At 44.4% G+C, this 13,919-nt stretch overlaps 1 protein-coding gene across 3 annotated transcripts in view; it reads right to left on the bottom strand.

Annotated features, from left to right (window-relative positions):
• ttll7 (tubulin tyrosine ligase-like family, member 7) overlaps positions 1 to 13,919 on the bottom strand; it is a 90,479-nt gene that overhangs the window by 13,791 nt on the left and 62,769 nt on the right. For all 3 annotated transcript variants that reach the window (XM_087852825.1, XM_087852826.1, XM_087852824.1), the window contains exons 14-19: positions 12,570 to 12,656; positions 10,038 to 10,269; positions 6,715 to 7,010; positions 5,556 to 5,690; positions 2,981 to 3,061; positions 2 to 162 (exon numbers count right to left, since the gene is read on the bottom strand). In XM_087852825.1, coding sequence (XP_087708951.1) covers positions 2 to 162; positions 2,981 to 3,061; positions 5,556 to 5,690; positions 6,715 to 7,010; positions 10,038 to 10,269; positions 12,570 to 12,656 — 992 coding nt within the window. The remainder of the gene's footprint in view (position 1; positions 163 to 2,980; positions 3,062 to 5,555; positions 5,691 to 6,714; positions 7,011 to 10,037; positions 10,270 to 12,569; positions 12,657 to 13,919) is intronic.

Raw genomic sequence — 13,919 nt, forward strand, 5'->3', positions numbered from 1 at the left:
CCCGGTGTTGGAGAAGCAGTTCCACATGCCCTGGCCGTGGCTCCAGAGCAGCCTGTTGAAGACGCGATTAAAAAGCCGGTAGAGGTGAAGGCTCTCTACGTCCGGCTCCTTCCAGATCCGCTGCAGCACTGAGCGCACATTGGTACGTACAATGTCCAGCACCTGAGTGATGGAGAGAGTGAGCGGGAGTTGAAAAAGAGAGAGGCTCAGGCTTGAATGGGACAATGAGGGAAAAGTAATGCTACACCTGTCATTTCTTTTCTCTTCGTTTTTTAATCGCACCTTAAAATCAGCAACGACGGAGAGCAAACTTGCAATCGCATATATACACATAATGTGCATAAAGAAAGATAAAAATGATTTGAGCGGGTTTATCTCCGGATTCAGGCCTGCGGACTCGTGCAAGACTGCATGCAGAGACATGCAGCCTATTTCTCATTCGTGTGCTTTTAAGGCTCTTCTACAGGCAGGACACAAAGTGCCGGGGCAGACAGTGGAGAGCGCGGGAGAGGACTAATTGCTGCACCAACGTCAGTCTTGGAGATAAGGTGTCAGAAGTTCCCGGGCGGTCTAAGGACACCTGCGCCAGCCTTCCGTCATCCCTTCTTCGTTTTCCCATCCCTCCCCACCTCGCTGACTTCTCTTCCTTCCTTTTCTTTCTCTTTTCACCCCGCTCAGAGTGCAGCACTGTGGCTCTTTTGACTTTGATTCCTCGCTCCTCATTACTGAAGTGCCCATCTGACTGTGTGTGTGTGTGTTTGGGATGCGAAGAGGCGAGATTTCCCAAAAGCAATATGAGGCGAGTGAGACATGCATACACACTCAGCCAAACTGATAGATGAGTAAACACACACAGATATGTTTTGGTATGGTAATCAGATAGCAGAGCGGTGGGCGCTATGTTCCTGACCTCTGCCTGCTGCTCATTAGGCTGCTCCACTCCAAATAAAACATCAGCTCGCACCACCGCAGCCCACAACACGGCCAAGCGCAGTTGTGCAGAAAGCACCGGCTGAGAGATCACATCATTACTGACACGCCTACTGGATGCCATTACATGTCTTGTCCCCTCTTGTGTTTTGTTTACATCCTATTTGGTGTGTCTGCCTCTCACTGTCTGACATGGTAATGATCTTCATGCTTGTCTTATTTTTTTCTCTCGCTCTCTGAAGTTTGATTTCGAGGTTATTTTTCGTGCTTTAAAAGTTGTACAAAAGCTTTCAGAGAAACAGGTAGGAGAGGTGACATTTTTGTCATTTTAACAACGTCCGTTCTGTACAAGGTGACAGCGCAGAGCCGGCGCCGGCAAGGGCAGGCAATTTATGCAGGTGACAAAAGAAAAACGGGGATCTTTTTGTTTTACAGTTCCAGGATTAACATATCCGAGAATGACGCCTCTGACAACAGTGTGTGAGGTGTTTTTAAAAAGTTCTAATAACGGTTAATAACTAGACAAAGATCAGGTTTTGGGACGTGACTCTCTGGAATTCAAACGTCCACATTTCCATCTTTGCAGATGGAAAAAAAGCTACAACTTTATTTTTTATAACCTCTTTTTTTCTTCTTCTTTTTGCAGCCGTCTCTTGTTGTTTGTTGGGATTGACTTCTTGTCTGCTCACAAAAGCAGTGATACTCAGTTGGCCCTAAATCCACCAGAAAGTGACAATTTGAATCAGATATCCCGGGAAAAACAAAACAACGGGAGCTGATACAGACCTGGAGCCAAACTGTTCTATGAATGACGAGTCAGGTGACCTCGCTCAGATTTCCTGAAATGTGGGCGTCTGTACAGATTAAGAGGTTTGGTGTAAAAAAGCCCCGTCTGCATTTACAAAGAGTCACACAGCTGCAAGATTTTTGCGACTTTTTCGTATGTGTGTTTCTGGGAGTTCCTTTCTCAAGGTGCAAAATATGTAAGCGCACAAATTGATTTACTAACCTTTACTTTTACTGGTAGTTCACCTGTTTTTAACGCCGGGAAAAAAGCACCTCTTTTTAAAAAAAAATTAATTACTGATTACTTCCCCCAAAAAAGTAATCCTGTTACTTTACTGATTACTTATTTTCAAAAGTAATTAATTACTTAGTTACTTAGTTACTTTTTAAAAACACGATTTACAACCTGAATAGGTGATAAAGCGATAGATCTTTCAGCCCAATTCTACTTTTTCTGTATAATCATCATACAAAATGTAATCAAATGGAAAAGTCTCTTTTTAAAACTTGTTTTATTAGTTTTAATCTTTTAACTTTATGCATCAAGCAAAAATTTAATTATCTGCAACATTCTCTGACTGGAAGAAATTAGTTTAACATTTAAACCTATTTTCTGCACATTCCAGCACATAAAATAAAATATTTTTTTGTGTTTACACTCAGTCTTTCAAATAGATGCAAGTAAAACACAGCAGAAAATAAATAAAGTCAAAGACTAGCGGTCCTGTTGCTCTATTTTCACCTGTAAAGCAGGAGTGGGGTAGGCGGAGGGTTACCCTGGTGCAGGTGTGCAGCGGTCAGTGGAAGAATCCGCGAGTTTCTCTGTGAGTTTCCCATTACGTCGTAGCTACTCGGTGCTTGCTCGGAAGTTTAGGGGTTTTTTCGCTGTAAAAAGAAGTTTTCTTCCCACGCACAACGGACACTAATGTTTTTGTCACTTTTTATGGAATCAAACTCAAAGTAAGGTCAGTACTTCCACGCTTTAAACGCTGCACGCTCATACTCTCTCTGCACTCGATATATGATCCATTGTTGATCTGCACACAGCTGTTGTCACGAACGTCGCACTCGCTTACGTCACTGTCATGAGACGTTCTCGCAAAAAAATCACGGTTTTAGTAACGCAGTAACGCAGCGCTCCTACGGTAAAGTAACGGTAATCTAATTACCGTTTTTGCGATAGTAATCCCTTACTTTACTCGTTACTTGAAAAAAGTAATCGGATTACGTCACATGCCATTTCACATCTGGCTCTAAAACTCACCTTCCGCTGTTTGGTTGAGTCCAGCTTCACTAGCCAGTAGGAGGCCACCTTTGGTTTATGATATTTCCAGTTATCCAGAATCTGTGGAAGAAAAGTAGGAGTTAACAACTGAAAGGTAACCTTAAAAACTGCTACAGATTACCTGCAGAGAAGTGCAATTATTAATAACAGCCTCTGCATCCTTTCAACAAAGAACAAACCAAAAAAGACCACTTTGCTACTGCTGTGTCCCAGTAGCAGTCCATCATACCTCGGGGTTATTACCGTGTGTTAAAGGGCAGTTACTGTGCTGTGCACTTCAGTCACAATAAGAAAGCATACCAGGAATACACCTCCAGGGGGAAACGGATGCACCTTTTTGACTCCAGGGCAGACGGGTCTTGGTCAAACTCACTCTGTAGAGATTCCCTGTCCTCATTAAGATACTATACAACAACTTATCACTGCCAAGTTAAAGAGTGCTGTGGCAGAGAACCGTTAAACCTGCACTTTCAAACTGAGTGTCTCAGAAAAGCTGTAAATAAGAAAAATGCACATAAAATATATCATTTAAATGTAGCACAAGAGTTATAATGATAATAGATTTTTTATGACCCTGTGAGTCAAAAATCCTGGAGGTCTGTGTTGTTATGCTCAAAAGCTGTCCTGGATATTGCCATGCACAAGCTCCCACTGCCAGCATCACTGTGTAACTAAAGGCACTGTTATTGTTGTCATGTTGACACAGTCTACATCTCCCCACTGGTGCACATACCTCACACGTATCGTGCTAGATCCCCTGCAAACACTGCTCCCATCGGGAAGCTGCAGCGCAAACTTTATGTGTACACACACACACTCACACACGCTCAGAGTTGGGTTTCCATCATTTCAGAGGACATTTCCTTTACATTTACCCCGTCTATTACCTCTCGCCTGCCCCTGTCACCCCAACATTAAACCAAGTCTGCAGTTAAACTTGGACAATTTGCATTTTTATCCCCAAAAGAGAGACGAGTCCCCACAGTGTGACAGTATAAACACTTATATCTATTGCCCGCCACCCCCCTACACGAGTAACACATGTACACACCCGCACACAGACAAACCAATGCAGCAAATCATTTGTTCACATTCGAGAAAGTTGCTTGTTTACTTGTTTAGTTTTCTCTCTCAGTAAGAACCCAACAAACAAGGTGAGAAATTGGTTACCGCAGCACATCTAACGCTTCTTATGTTTTGGGGTGTTTTTTTGTCTGGTAAGCTGCGCGCTCATTTGTCACAATGTGTTTTGTACAGGCACAAATTACCCTCAATTTCATCTTTTTATTGGTTCCAACTACGGCAAAAGAGACGGTTCTGAATGAAAGATAAAGGAGCCAATTACACGGATACAAACACATCATTAGCCCAATTAGACCCAAGTTTAAATCATGGAAAGCAAAAAAACGCCAAAGATTGTTTTCATGCCAAGTGAACACTCGTTTTCTCCTGAGGCAAAGAGTCAACAGTACAGGTGCAGCTGTTCATCTGCGTTTCCATGGCGCTCTCATTAGGGTTCGTTAACAGTACAGGTGTGGCGGTAATTGTCTCCCACAACCCCGACACACCCAGATGTTACCCACACAGACGCACACACACACATTTTGCTTTAAGGTGTTTGTGTGAGGCCACTAATAAGGTGCTGGTGGCTCGCCCTGTTAATTTTTCAAGAATTGTCACTTGTTTGTCCATTTTTACATGACTTACCTCAACATAATGATCATTTAACTTTTAACATTTAATAAAGTGCCTGTCTGACCTTTCACATGATGGCCTCATTTATTTATTTTAACGTAAGCCTTGCTTGGAACTCTACATTTGCTTCTGTCATTGTTACTTTATTGCATTTTAAGAATGTTGTTACTTTTCCTGGCATATTTGTAAGTTTTATCCTCGAGCTTTGCATGGTTTGCATTTTATTACCTGTCTTGTGTAACTCTGTTTGAGAAACTATTATTATTGTTACTATCATTTGGAAAATGTGTGCATTAATCTCAATCTTTACCTGCAAGCTCGCAGGACTAGCACACAGATGCTGATTGTTTTAACAGATATTTAAAGAAAACAAAAGTATCCTTTATTGACCACTATTTTAAGTTCCTAGGTTTAGCTTTATGAGCCAATTTCTTTACATAAATTTGAGTAATAATTTGTGGCACAATCACACCTGTAAAAACACGAACGCACCAGGATGTCCAGGCCTGACCAGAAGCAGACGAACAGATTTATACAAAGGGGCAGTGGGGAATAACGCGGGGCGGTAAACTGTTCGACAGGTTGCTGCTCGGGTCGTTTGAAAGACAATGGGAACTGAGCCAGAGCAGACAGGCTATTGTGAGGGGAGTGAGGAGGTCACTTTTAGTTAGGCTGCACAGTGACCGCACCTGGTCACCGAGGGGCTCTGGGAATACCGCGAGTCTGGACTCCCGCTCAACACTACTCCGTGTTGTCTTCCCCTTTTTTCCGTCTCTCTATTTTCTTACACGCAAAAATAACCTTTTGATTATTTTGCAAATTATTTTCACATTTTGCACAATGGCGATCCTCGACTCACCTCGTCCAGCACACCCTCGGCCTCCTCTTCAGTTTTGCCCGGAAACCTAATCCTCATGGCGGTGAGCACTGCCAGCGTCTGACGCACCAGCTCCGCCTCCTGCTCTTTACTCCTCAGATTTATCAACGGATCGCCCTGCAGACACGTAAAGGCAAAGCATTAAAACTCGACAAAGAAACAGCTTTTAATTAATAATATCGTGTAATCGGATGTGTTTATTAGGCCGAAAAAAATCGGGGCCATTACCTGATTATTTATGTCATAATTACTCATTACTTAATGTATTATGTTCATGAACGTGACGAGAAAATTTGATTTTTGTTTTATTATCACATTTTGAGTTCTTAGGAGTTGCACTTGAATATTACGTTTTTAGCATTTATACATAATGACTAATGTATTTATACTGCTCACATTTTATATATGTTATAAATATATTATTAGTTATTATTTATTTCTATTTGTCACAGTAAATTTAGCTTGAGATTTATGTGCTGCCAGTTTCACCAATAAATTTTGCTCCCGCCTGAGTTTCCGTATAAGCTCGGTGAAATGCAGCTCATTATGCTACAGCAGCGTCTTCACTGCTGAACCTGTATTTAGTTTCCTGTGCAGTTGAAACTCGAGTGTGCAAGATGGCGAAAAACTCTGGGTGAAATTAGTGGATCTCATGTCATTTCGTATTCACGTGGAAGGACATCACGTGTTGTGGTGCTTACTGCGGCCTCTTTCAGTATGAAGGCTTTCCACTTTGTTCTGCTCTCAATGCCGAAACTCATTCGGCTCTATTTTATTTGATTCCACTGCATCCAAAGGTTACCGGGGCACTTTAAAAAAGGAAGGGGAATGGAGGAGACAGGTGGAAAGCAACAGATGGCAACATAATAGAAGGTTATTGTTGTGGGCTCCAGCGGGCCTATACAGTATTGACCGGACTGTTTAAACGATACTAAGCGGGTCTGGATACAATATGTCAGGACGGGTGAAAAGGGTAACGATATGATGGAAGACGCACCTCTTTAGTGATAAAGCTGTAGAGTAATTTATAATTTATTTTAATCCTAGCTGGAGTAGTGGATCGGAACATTTCTTGTGACTGACAACTCGCGACATATCCTGAAGTCTAACCCACTTTGTGTGTGTGCGTTGAGCATCTTACTATATTGGAGTGGATGGTCCCCAGGCTGTTGCTGTGAGGCACCCGGTGAGCGGAGCCGCTGCGGCTCAGCGAATGCGAGCGAAGCGTGGCGGAGCTCGGCCTGACGAGGGGTGTGGCCACGGGAACCGTAGGGGAAGGCCTGGTGGACAATGCCCGCACTTCGTTTGGCGACGACAGGGAGGCGATGGAACGAGGGCACGAGATGGAGCGCCGGATTGGGCCGGAAAGCGACGGTGACGCGGACGGGGCAGTGCTCGTTTTGAGCGACTTGATTGGAGGTTTCCAGTGCATGCGGCCTGTAGAGAAACAGAAGAGATGGAGAGAGTAGAGGGGGAGGAGCTTAGTGACTCACTGTCACACTTCAGTTTCTTCTCTTCAGCCTGTCAGTGCCTCCGTCACTGTCAGGCTCTCTTCTCTGGTCTCTATCTGTCTCCGGGTGGCTTTGGAGATGAAGTGTGGCATTAAAACTCCCACAGCTGCACTCTGGCACACTGGCCCAGTGATCCACTGTGTGTGTTATTAACAACCGCAGCATGTGTAGCCAAAACCAGAGACTAAACATTAGTCCTGTCTGGTTTGGGGATGGATTAAAGAGCATGCCTCTGTCTGTCTCACACACACACACACACACACACATTAGATGAACACGTGTACGCAGATGGAAAATGAAGTAGAAAACCCACAGTGACACTTTCTATCACCCTTGAAACTCTTCCAGTTTGTCCACTAGCCAGTGTATTAGTGTGTGCTTTCTGCTGGTGCACTGTGTGTGTGTCTGACATCAAGTGTGCACACAAGTACGGGTGTGTTTGCGTGTGTCCATGTCGCCGCTAACCCTTCTGAGGATCGGCTATTGCCAAATGAGAGCATTATGTGGCTTAGCCGTAGCAGTCCTTTGGTGGCTTGGTATGGAGTAGGGCTTGGCAAGGTTGCCGTCTCTCTCTGCACACACATGCACACACACATGCACACACACATCCGTAGACGCTTTGTCCAAAAGTTGGGCTTTTTCATGGCTTTGTCCTTTACTTTGTAACAACCAGAATGAGCTCATGCAAGGGTCCTTTTTTTTATCTGGACTGGCAACCCATAATGCAACCAGGGATTTTTTTCTTTCTTTCTTTCCAAGGTCGCCACATAGGCTGCAGTGAAAGCTGCTCCCTTTCTCACTTCTGAGAGCTGAAAGTGAGTTGATGTATGCGACTTATGTGAAATTGAGGGAATGCTTGAGACTTATCACTCTAACTATAAAATAGACTATTTCAGCATTAAACTCAAGGTGTTTTCAAGGTGCACAACAAAGTCCTTTTCCTCCTTCTATAAAAATCCCTCCTTCTCTTCATCTCTGCCTCTGCTTTCACCGTCTATTCACTGGAACTGCACTGGTCAGGACACTTTTCTTCCCTCAAGTGCTTTTCAGCGCTGCAGCATTTGTGTGTGTGTAGCTCCGCGATTGTGAGACGTCTTTAGTGTGAGCAGCTCGGCAACAAAGATGCACGTTCGTCAAGTCACAGGCCACGGTCACTCTGCTTAGGCTTTAATTAGACGACGAGAAGGCTGATGAACACCTGTTCGCAGCACTTGCCAACTCAAACCACCAAACCTGACCTGCTTTGTTATTGAAGAGCGTGCACCACAGATGCTAATCAAATCGGCAGTTCTCGGCATTTGTGTGTGTCCGTGTAACTGGAAATGGGAATTTGCAAGTCTAAACGTGTTTTTTCACACGTTGATAAATTTGAAAGATACACCAGTGGGTGCACTGAGAAGCAAGTTCAACCTAACCAGGCTTTCCTTGGGTTAGCTGGCTTCACAAAACCTAAAATCCCGGTCACCGCCTTAAAAAACTTTGTTAAATTTGTGTGCTCACATAAAAGAGTTTAACGCGTCACTCGTCTCTTCTCTTGCTAAGTTCTCACCCCGATCTGAGAAATTATGAGAGAAATGGTTGTTAGAGCAAAACATAAAACTACAACACTGTTGCTGCAAATAAGATTAGAGAGTAACGCTGCAGAAATTCACTTCTTTTGATATCGCGATCATCACAGGAGCACCAAGAGCGGTAAAATAAATATACCAACTTGAGTTAATATATTTATTTTAGAGCTCTCCATGCATTTCTAATGCGACAGCTGCACATTAGAGCCCTGCAACTTTAAAGTGCATCCATTTAAACATTAAAGCTTACTCGCTTTGTTTAGCTCTGACACTCTCCTGTGGCCTAATAAAGAAGACGCTAAAATCACTGCAGTGAAATCCATTTCACTGATTGTACAGATATTCTCAGGGATAAAAAACCTACAAATGTATCTGATCAAAGACACATTAGCAGGCTTTGTAGCTTCTTTCCTGATCAGTGATCTATTAGTTGTTATTGGGACACTATGAAACAGCCATAAAAACATTCATGCATTATGCAAACATTTCTGTGACTGAATGAATGTACGGGACAGTAAAACCGACGTAAAGCACAATTTTACCTAGTGGTGCTACGGCTCAACAGGTTGCATATATAATAAAAAAACATATTCATATAGCTTAAATGAAACAGCCAGTGAAAAGGTGACACTTGCAGCTGATTTTGAACTGAAACTCTGAACATAATCTTCTCTGGACCAGGTGATGCTTTCAGTATCAGTTACTATGGCGATCTACGAGGTAAAAAGAGAGCCACCTCTCTGAAATCTGTCTTAAAGCTCAATATAGCTCGCTAATCAATTAATCTCTTTGTAGTACATCCCTCAGGCTGCGTATCGTATGTCCTGAAATGCAAAGGTCAGGACATACATGTCAGCTTTGTTATACATTATACATCAGTCCCACTGTATGATTCCAGTCTACATCTCAGTCTCTGTCATAGTCAAAGTAAATCCTGCCGAAATTCAAACACAAAATATTAAAAATGTGCAAATATGTAGGCGTGCGACTGTTCACGTTCACAAATCTCAAAAACAAGGTTGTTTTAGCAATTAGGGTAACGCTCGTAATCAGACGGCTTCAGCTGAAAGAGGAAGAAATAAACAAAGAAAAGAGACGACTGAGAAATGGGGAAGCGAGCGCAGAAGGAAGTAAACAAGGGCAGATAACAGCGCCCTTTCTGTGGCGTTTGCATGTTCTCCTCATGTTTGCGTGGCTTCTCTCCAGGTACTCGGCTTCAGTTAGTGGGGTTAGGTTAAGTGATGATGCTAAACTGCCCATAGGTGTGAATGTGAGTGCAAACAGTTGTCTGTCTCTGTGTGTTAGCCCTGCTGACCTATGACCACGATAAGGACGAGCGGATGGATGGCTGCTGTCTGTATTAAACACACATCCTGCTCCTCTACCTGAGCGCTCAGCCAAGTTCTTCTCCTTGCTCTCGCCAAGGTCGTAGGAAACTTTCTTTTCCCCTCGCTTCTCTCCACTTCTTCTTCCTCCCGCCTTCCTCCTCTCCTCCTCCTCATCCTCGTCTGAAGAGGAGCAGGAGTTATCGGCGCTGCTGCCGCTGGTGAAGTCGGCCAGGTAGTCTGGTCGCTGACGTCTTGGAGTCTGACTGCATTCAGGCATGCCGGTCAGAGGCTGGCAAGAGTGCACAGACACAGGACGTATTTACACTCACGCTATAGAGTAGAGTAGTATCCATACATTCATAATTATACAGAAATGACAGCTCACACATGGATACACACTCTTGCACACATAAACATCTTTGCTTTTATCCTCCTGGGACGCTGCACTGAATTTATTTGCTTTTTAAAACCAAACCATCCAAAATGACCTCATTTTGGGAAAGCGTCCTCCTTCCAAAGGTCTGCGACTCCACCAGAAGCTCACAAGGACAAAAGTGCAACGAGACGCAAACACACACACATAAATATGAAGATGTTGAGACGTTGTCAGCCTCGCCTCACCCAAAGCTCATTACCATCTGTCACTGGGAGACCTGCCGGTGACACGGCCGGCCCGCGTGCCCACACGTGTGCACGTAATTGCAGCCTCATTATGCACAAATACACAATCGCACACCTTCGCTGCTTTCTAAGCTGTCCCTATAAAAAGGAACATGGCTGGCTTCACGCGCAGAACAAATGCGGCCTGATTAGACACGTAAAGGTCGAGTTTAAAGTGAAGCAGGTTTTTGTAAACACTGTAATATTTTTTTCTTTAACTAGTTTAATAAATTAGTTTGTGCAAATGAAAAAGCGAGAGCTCTGCAAACTTTTAAGAGCGCCTTTGACACCAACTTGGTGCTGTAATATCTGCTTCTGTAAGTATTTTCACCTTGCTCTTAAACGCTCAGCTGCGATGCTTGACTTCTCTTGTTGCTTTGGTTTGTTTTACTTTTATTAAATGTAGCGTGTGGGAAAGGACACACTGAAAGCATTAATAAAGCATTTATACATCTGTTATTCAACAGTCAGCTCGGGCAATGCTGTCAGCCCACCCAAATTAATGGGCAGGAAGTGATCAGGGCTTACACAGCCACTGCTGGGTAGTTGTGTGGGTGAGTGATGGAGGATAGAGACAGAGAGAGATTAAATACATGAGAGGAGAATAAAAGGGAAGATGGGAACATCAGATTGATGGGCTGAGAAATAAAGAGGAGGACAAGGTGAATCTGAGGATGGCAGATACAGAGAGGAGGCACTGAATAGATGGAGAGAAACGGAAATGAACATGGAGAGAAAGGGGCTCTTGACATACAAGAGGACGGAGAGAAAAGGATGCGAGGACAGACGGTGAATAAACAGTGGAGGGTAAAGACAAAGGGAGAGCCCTGAAAGGATGAGATGAGAGAGAAAATGTGTGAAGCGAGGAAGCTCGTGGGAGTGACTGGGTAAAATCAAGTGATGAGCTGAGGAGAGATGCGGCCATCGAGGGTGACACGATAACTGTGATAAGCTATATGTCAGAATTAGGAGAGTTGGGAGTAAGAAAGAGCAAAGGAAGTCAAGAAGAGGAAAAAGGGGAAGAAAACCCGAGGACCCGCTTCTCTTCTCCACCTTTTGTTCTCTCCTGTTCTCGCCTGAACATTTTTCCCCAGCAATAACAAACCTAGCTTTGTTTCCTTCCCTCAAAAATCCCATTCCTAATCCCTCTGCCTCGCTCCTCTTTTCTGGCTTTCGCACACTCGTCGGTTCAGTTTCACCAGATGGCTCGAGAGCGCTACACCCCAAGGAGCGAATCTATCCGTCACAGCGTTTTCTTCCCCTTCCTCCCGATGTCTCTCTCCGCGCGCTCGCTAACATCGAAATTGACGGGGCCCAAATTAATTTGGACAACAGCGATTGTGTCTGAACAAGTCCTCATTCCAGCTAAGGCCTCTCTAATGTGGCGCTGAACTGCCCTGTCGAGTCCCTAACACGCTCTAAGTGTTCCAGCCAATTTAGCTCTGGGATGAGGGATGGATGTAGATGTGCAGGAAGAGGAAGGGATGGAGAGGTGAAGGGAGGAGAGTGAAGCGAGGTGATGGAGGGAGTAATGTGCTGTCGTGGGAAATCGAGGGGGCGTATAGGTGCATGTGACAGAGAGAAAGAGGAAAAAGGGGGAGATAGACAGAAAGAAAGATAGCAGGGAGAGAGTGAGAGAGACAGCCTGACAGCTCTCCCCTAAGGGAGTTGGGTCTTTTCTTTGGGCCTCTATCTGATTCTTTTCTTTTCTTCCTAACCCGAGACCCCCTCCTCTTTATTTTTCTGAATCACGTCCTGTGTGCTTTCCGTGGGCGTTAGCTCTAGGCATTTGACTACCTGCCACCCTCTTCCCTCCCTCTTCCTGCCTCTGTCACTCTTCTTTGCACATTTTTTTAAGGGCCTCTGATGCATGTGGCCCCTATTCTCCCTATTCTCTCCTAGCTTATGTGTCTTCGCTCTCTCACCCACCTTAGGGCCTCTTTGCCTGGAGGATTTGCCCATCAGCTTCTCGTCGTCCAACTCGCACTGTTCCAGCAGATCCAGGATGTCCTCTTCCTGCACACATAAAGAAAACACGAGATGAGAATATGGCAAAGGTGCTGATTTCGGTAAACAGAGCTTAACGGGGTAGTTAAAACCTCGAGGAGGCACTGATGAAGTTTAATAAGAATGCTTTGATATTTCACACCTTATTGCTTTGAAGTCAAAAGTGTTTTTAAGCAAACTTAAATCATCAAAGAAGAAGAAGAGATGAAAAAGTAACTTCAGAGCCATGCGAGCTTTATCTGGGAGCATGCGGGGTGAGAAGCGAGGCCCCGGCTCGCTGGCAGCGCTCATGAAGGCAGCATCATGGCGGTCGCCAGTACACTGAAGCCTTGGCCATTTGGCTATTGCTGAAATGCAGGCAAAGGTGATTAATGTGGCTTCGTGGCTGCGACATAACAAGCTCCCACTTGCTGCTCAAATGCAGATGAAAAGTGATTGTTTTCTCTCAGATAAGCCATCAAGCTGCTTTCGGGGTTTGCGAAAAGGTCAGCGTGCCCCTGGCTCACAGTGTTGGTGAGTGTGTGAACATTTACAGTGGCACGCTTCACTGTCTGGAAGACTTTATGGTAAAGTATGCATCACTGGGTTCATACAGTTTGTAGGTTTTCGCTTTTTTCTGAATGCCATGCGGCTTTTCGGTTCGGTTGTTTTGGCGAATTGTCACTGTGCAGTTATAAAAGCTGCTCAGACGGCTGAGACAGAGCCACATGCAGATTTACAATTCTTCATCAAAGCCTCGTAATTTCAGAAGCCCAGTAAAAGAAAAAGAAAGGAGAGCTAACAGGTAACTGCTGAGTTATTTAGAGCTTGTGTCCATATATTTTCTCTGGCAGAAAACAGGCAGGACGCTGAGGAGCTCCATCAAACAAAGCCCTCCGTCTCCGTGTGTGGGTTTTGTTTCCATGACAACAATATCCTGACAATATATCGCCGCTCCATGCATTGTCATGTGACAGAGAAGCATCGCTCCTTCGCGTTTTATTATTGAAGCATAAAATGGACACAGCAGGGACAAACTTCTCCTTCGTTGTCTTGGTTATCGGGGTGACTAGTACCGCCTGTATGACACGCTTCCTGAAAGGCGAGAACGCCAGTGCCTTTCTGAAAAGTTCTGAAGTTTTCAACAAGAAGGTCCCGAAGCGTCTGCAGAAAACGTCAGAGCGCTCTGAAAATGACGCCGAGTGCAGGGCTTTCTCCCCAGCCTGCTGCGTTTGCTCTTTCATCATTAGAGCGACTGAAAAAACACAGACTGAGAAGAATGTGCTGTATGAA

This window comes from Neolamprologus brichardi, chromosome 15, assembly GCF_056152115.1.
Source record: "Neolamprologus brichardi isolate AB-2024 chromosome 15, ASM5615211v1, whole genome shotgun sequence".
NCBI lineage: Eukaryota > Metazoa > Chordata > Actinopteri > Cichliformes > Cichlidae > Neolamprologus > Neolamprologus brichardi.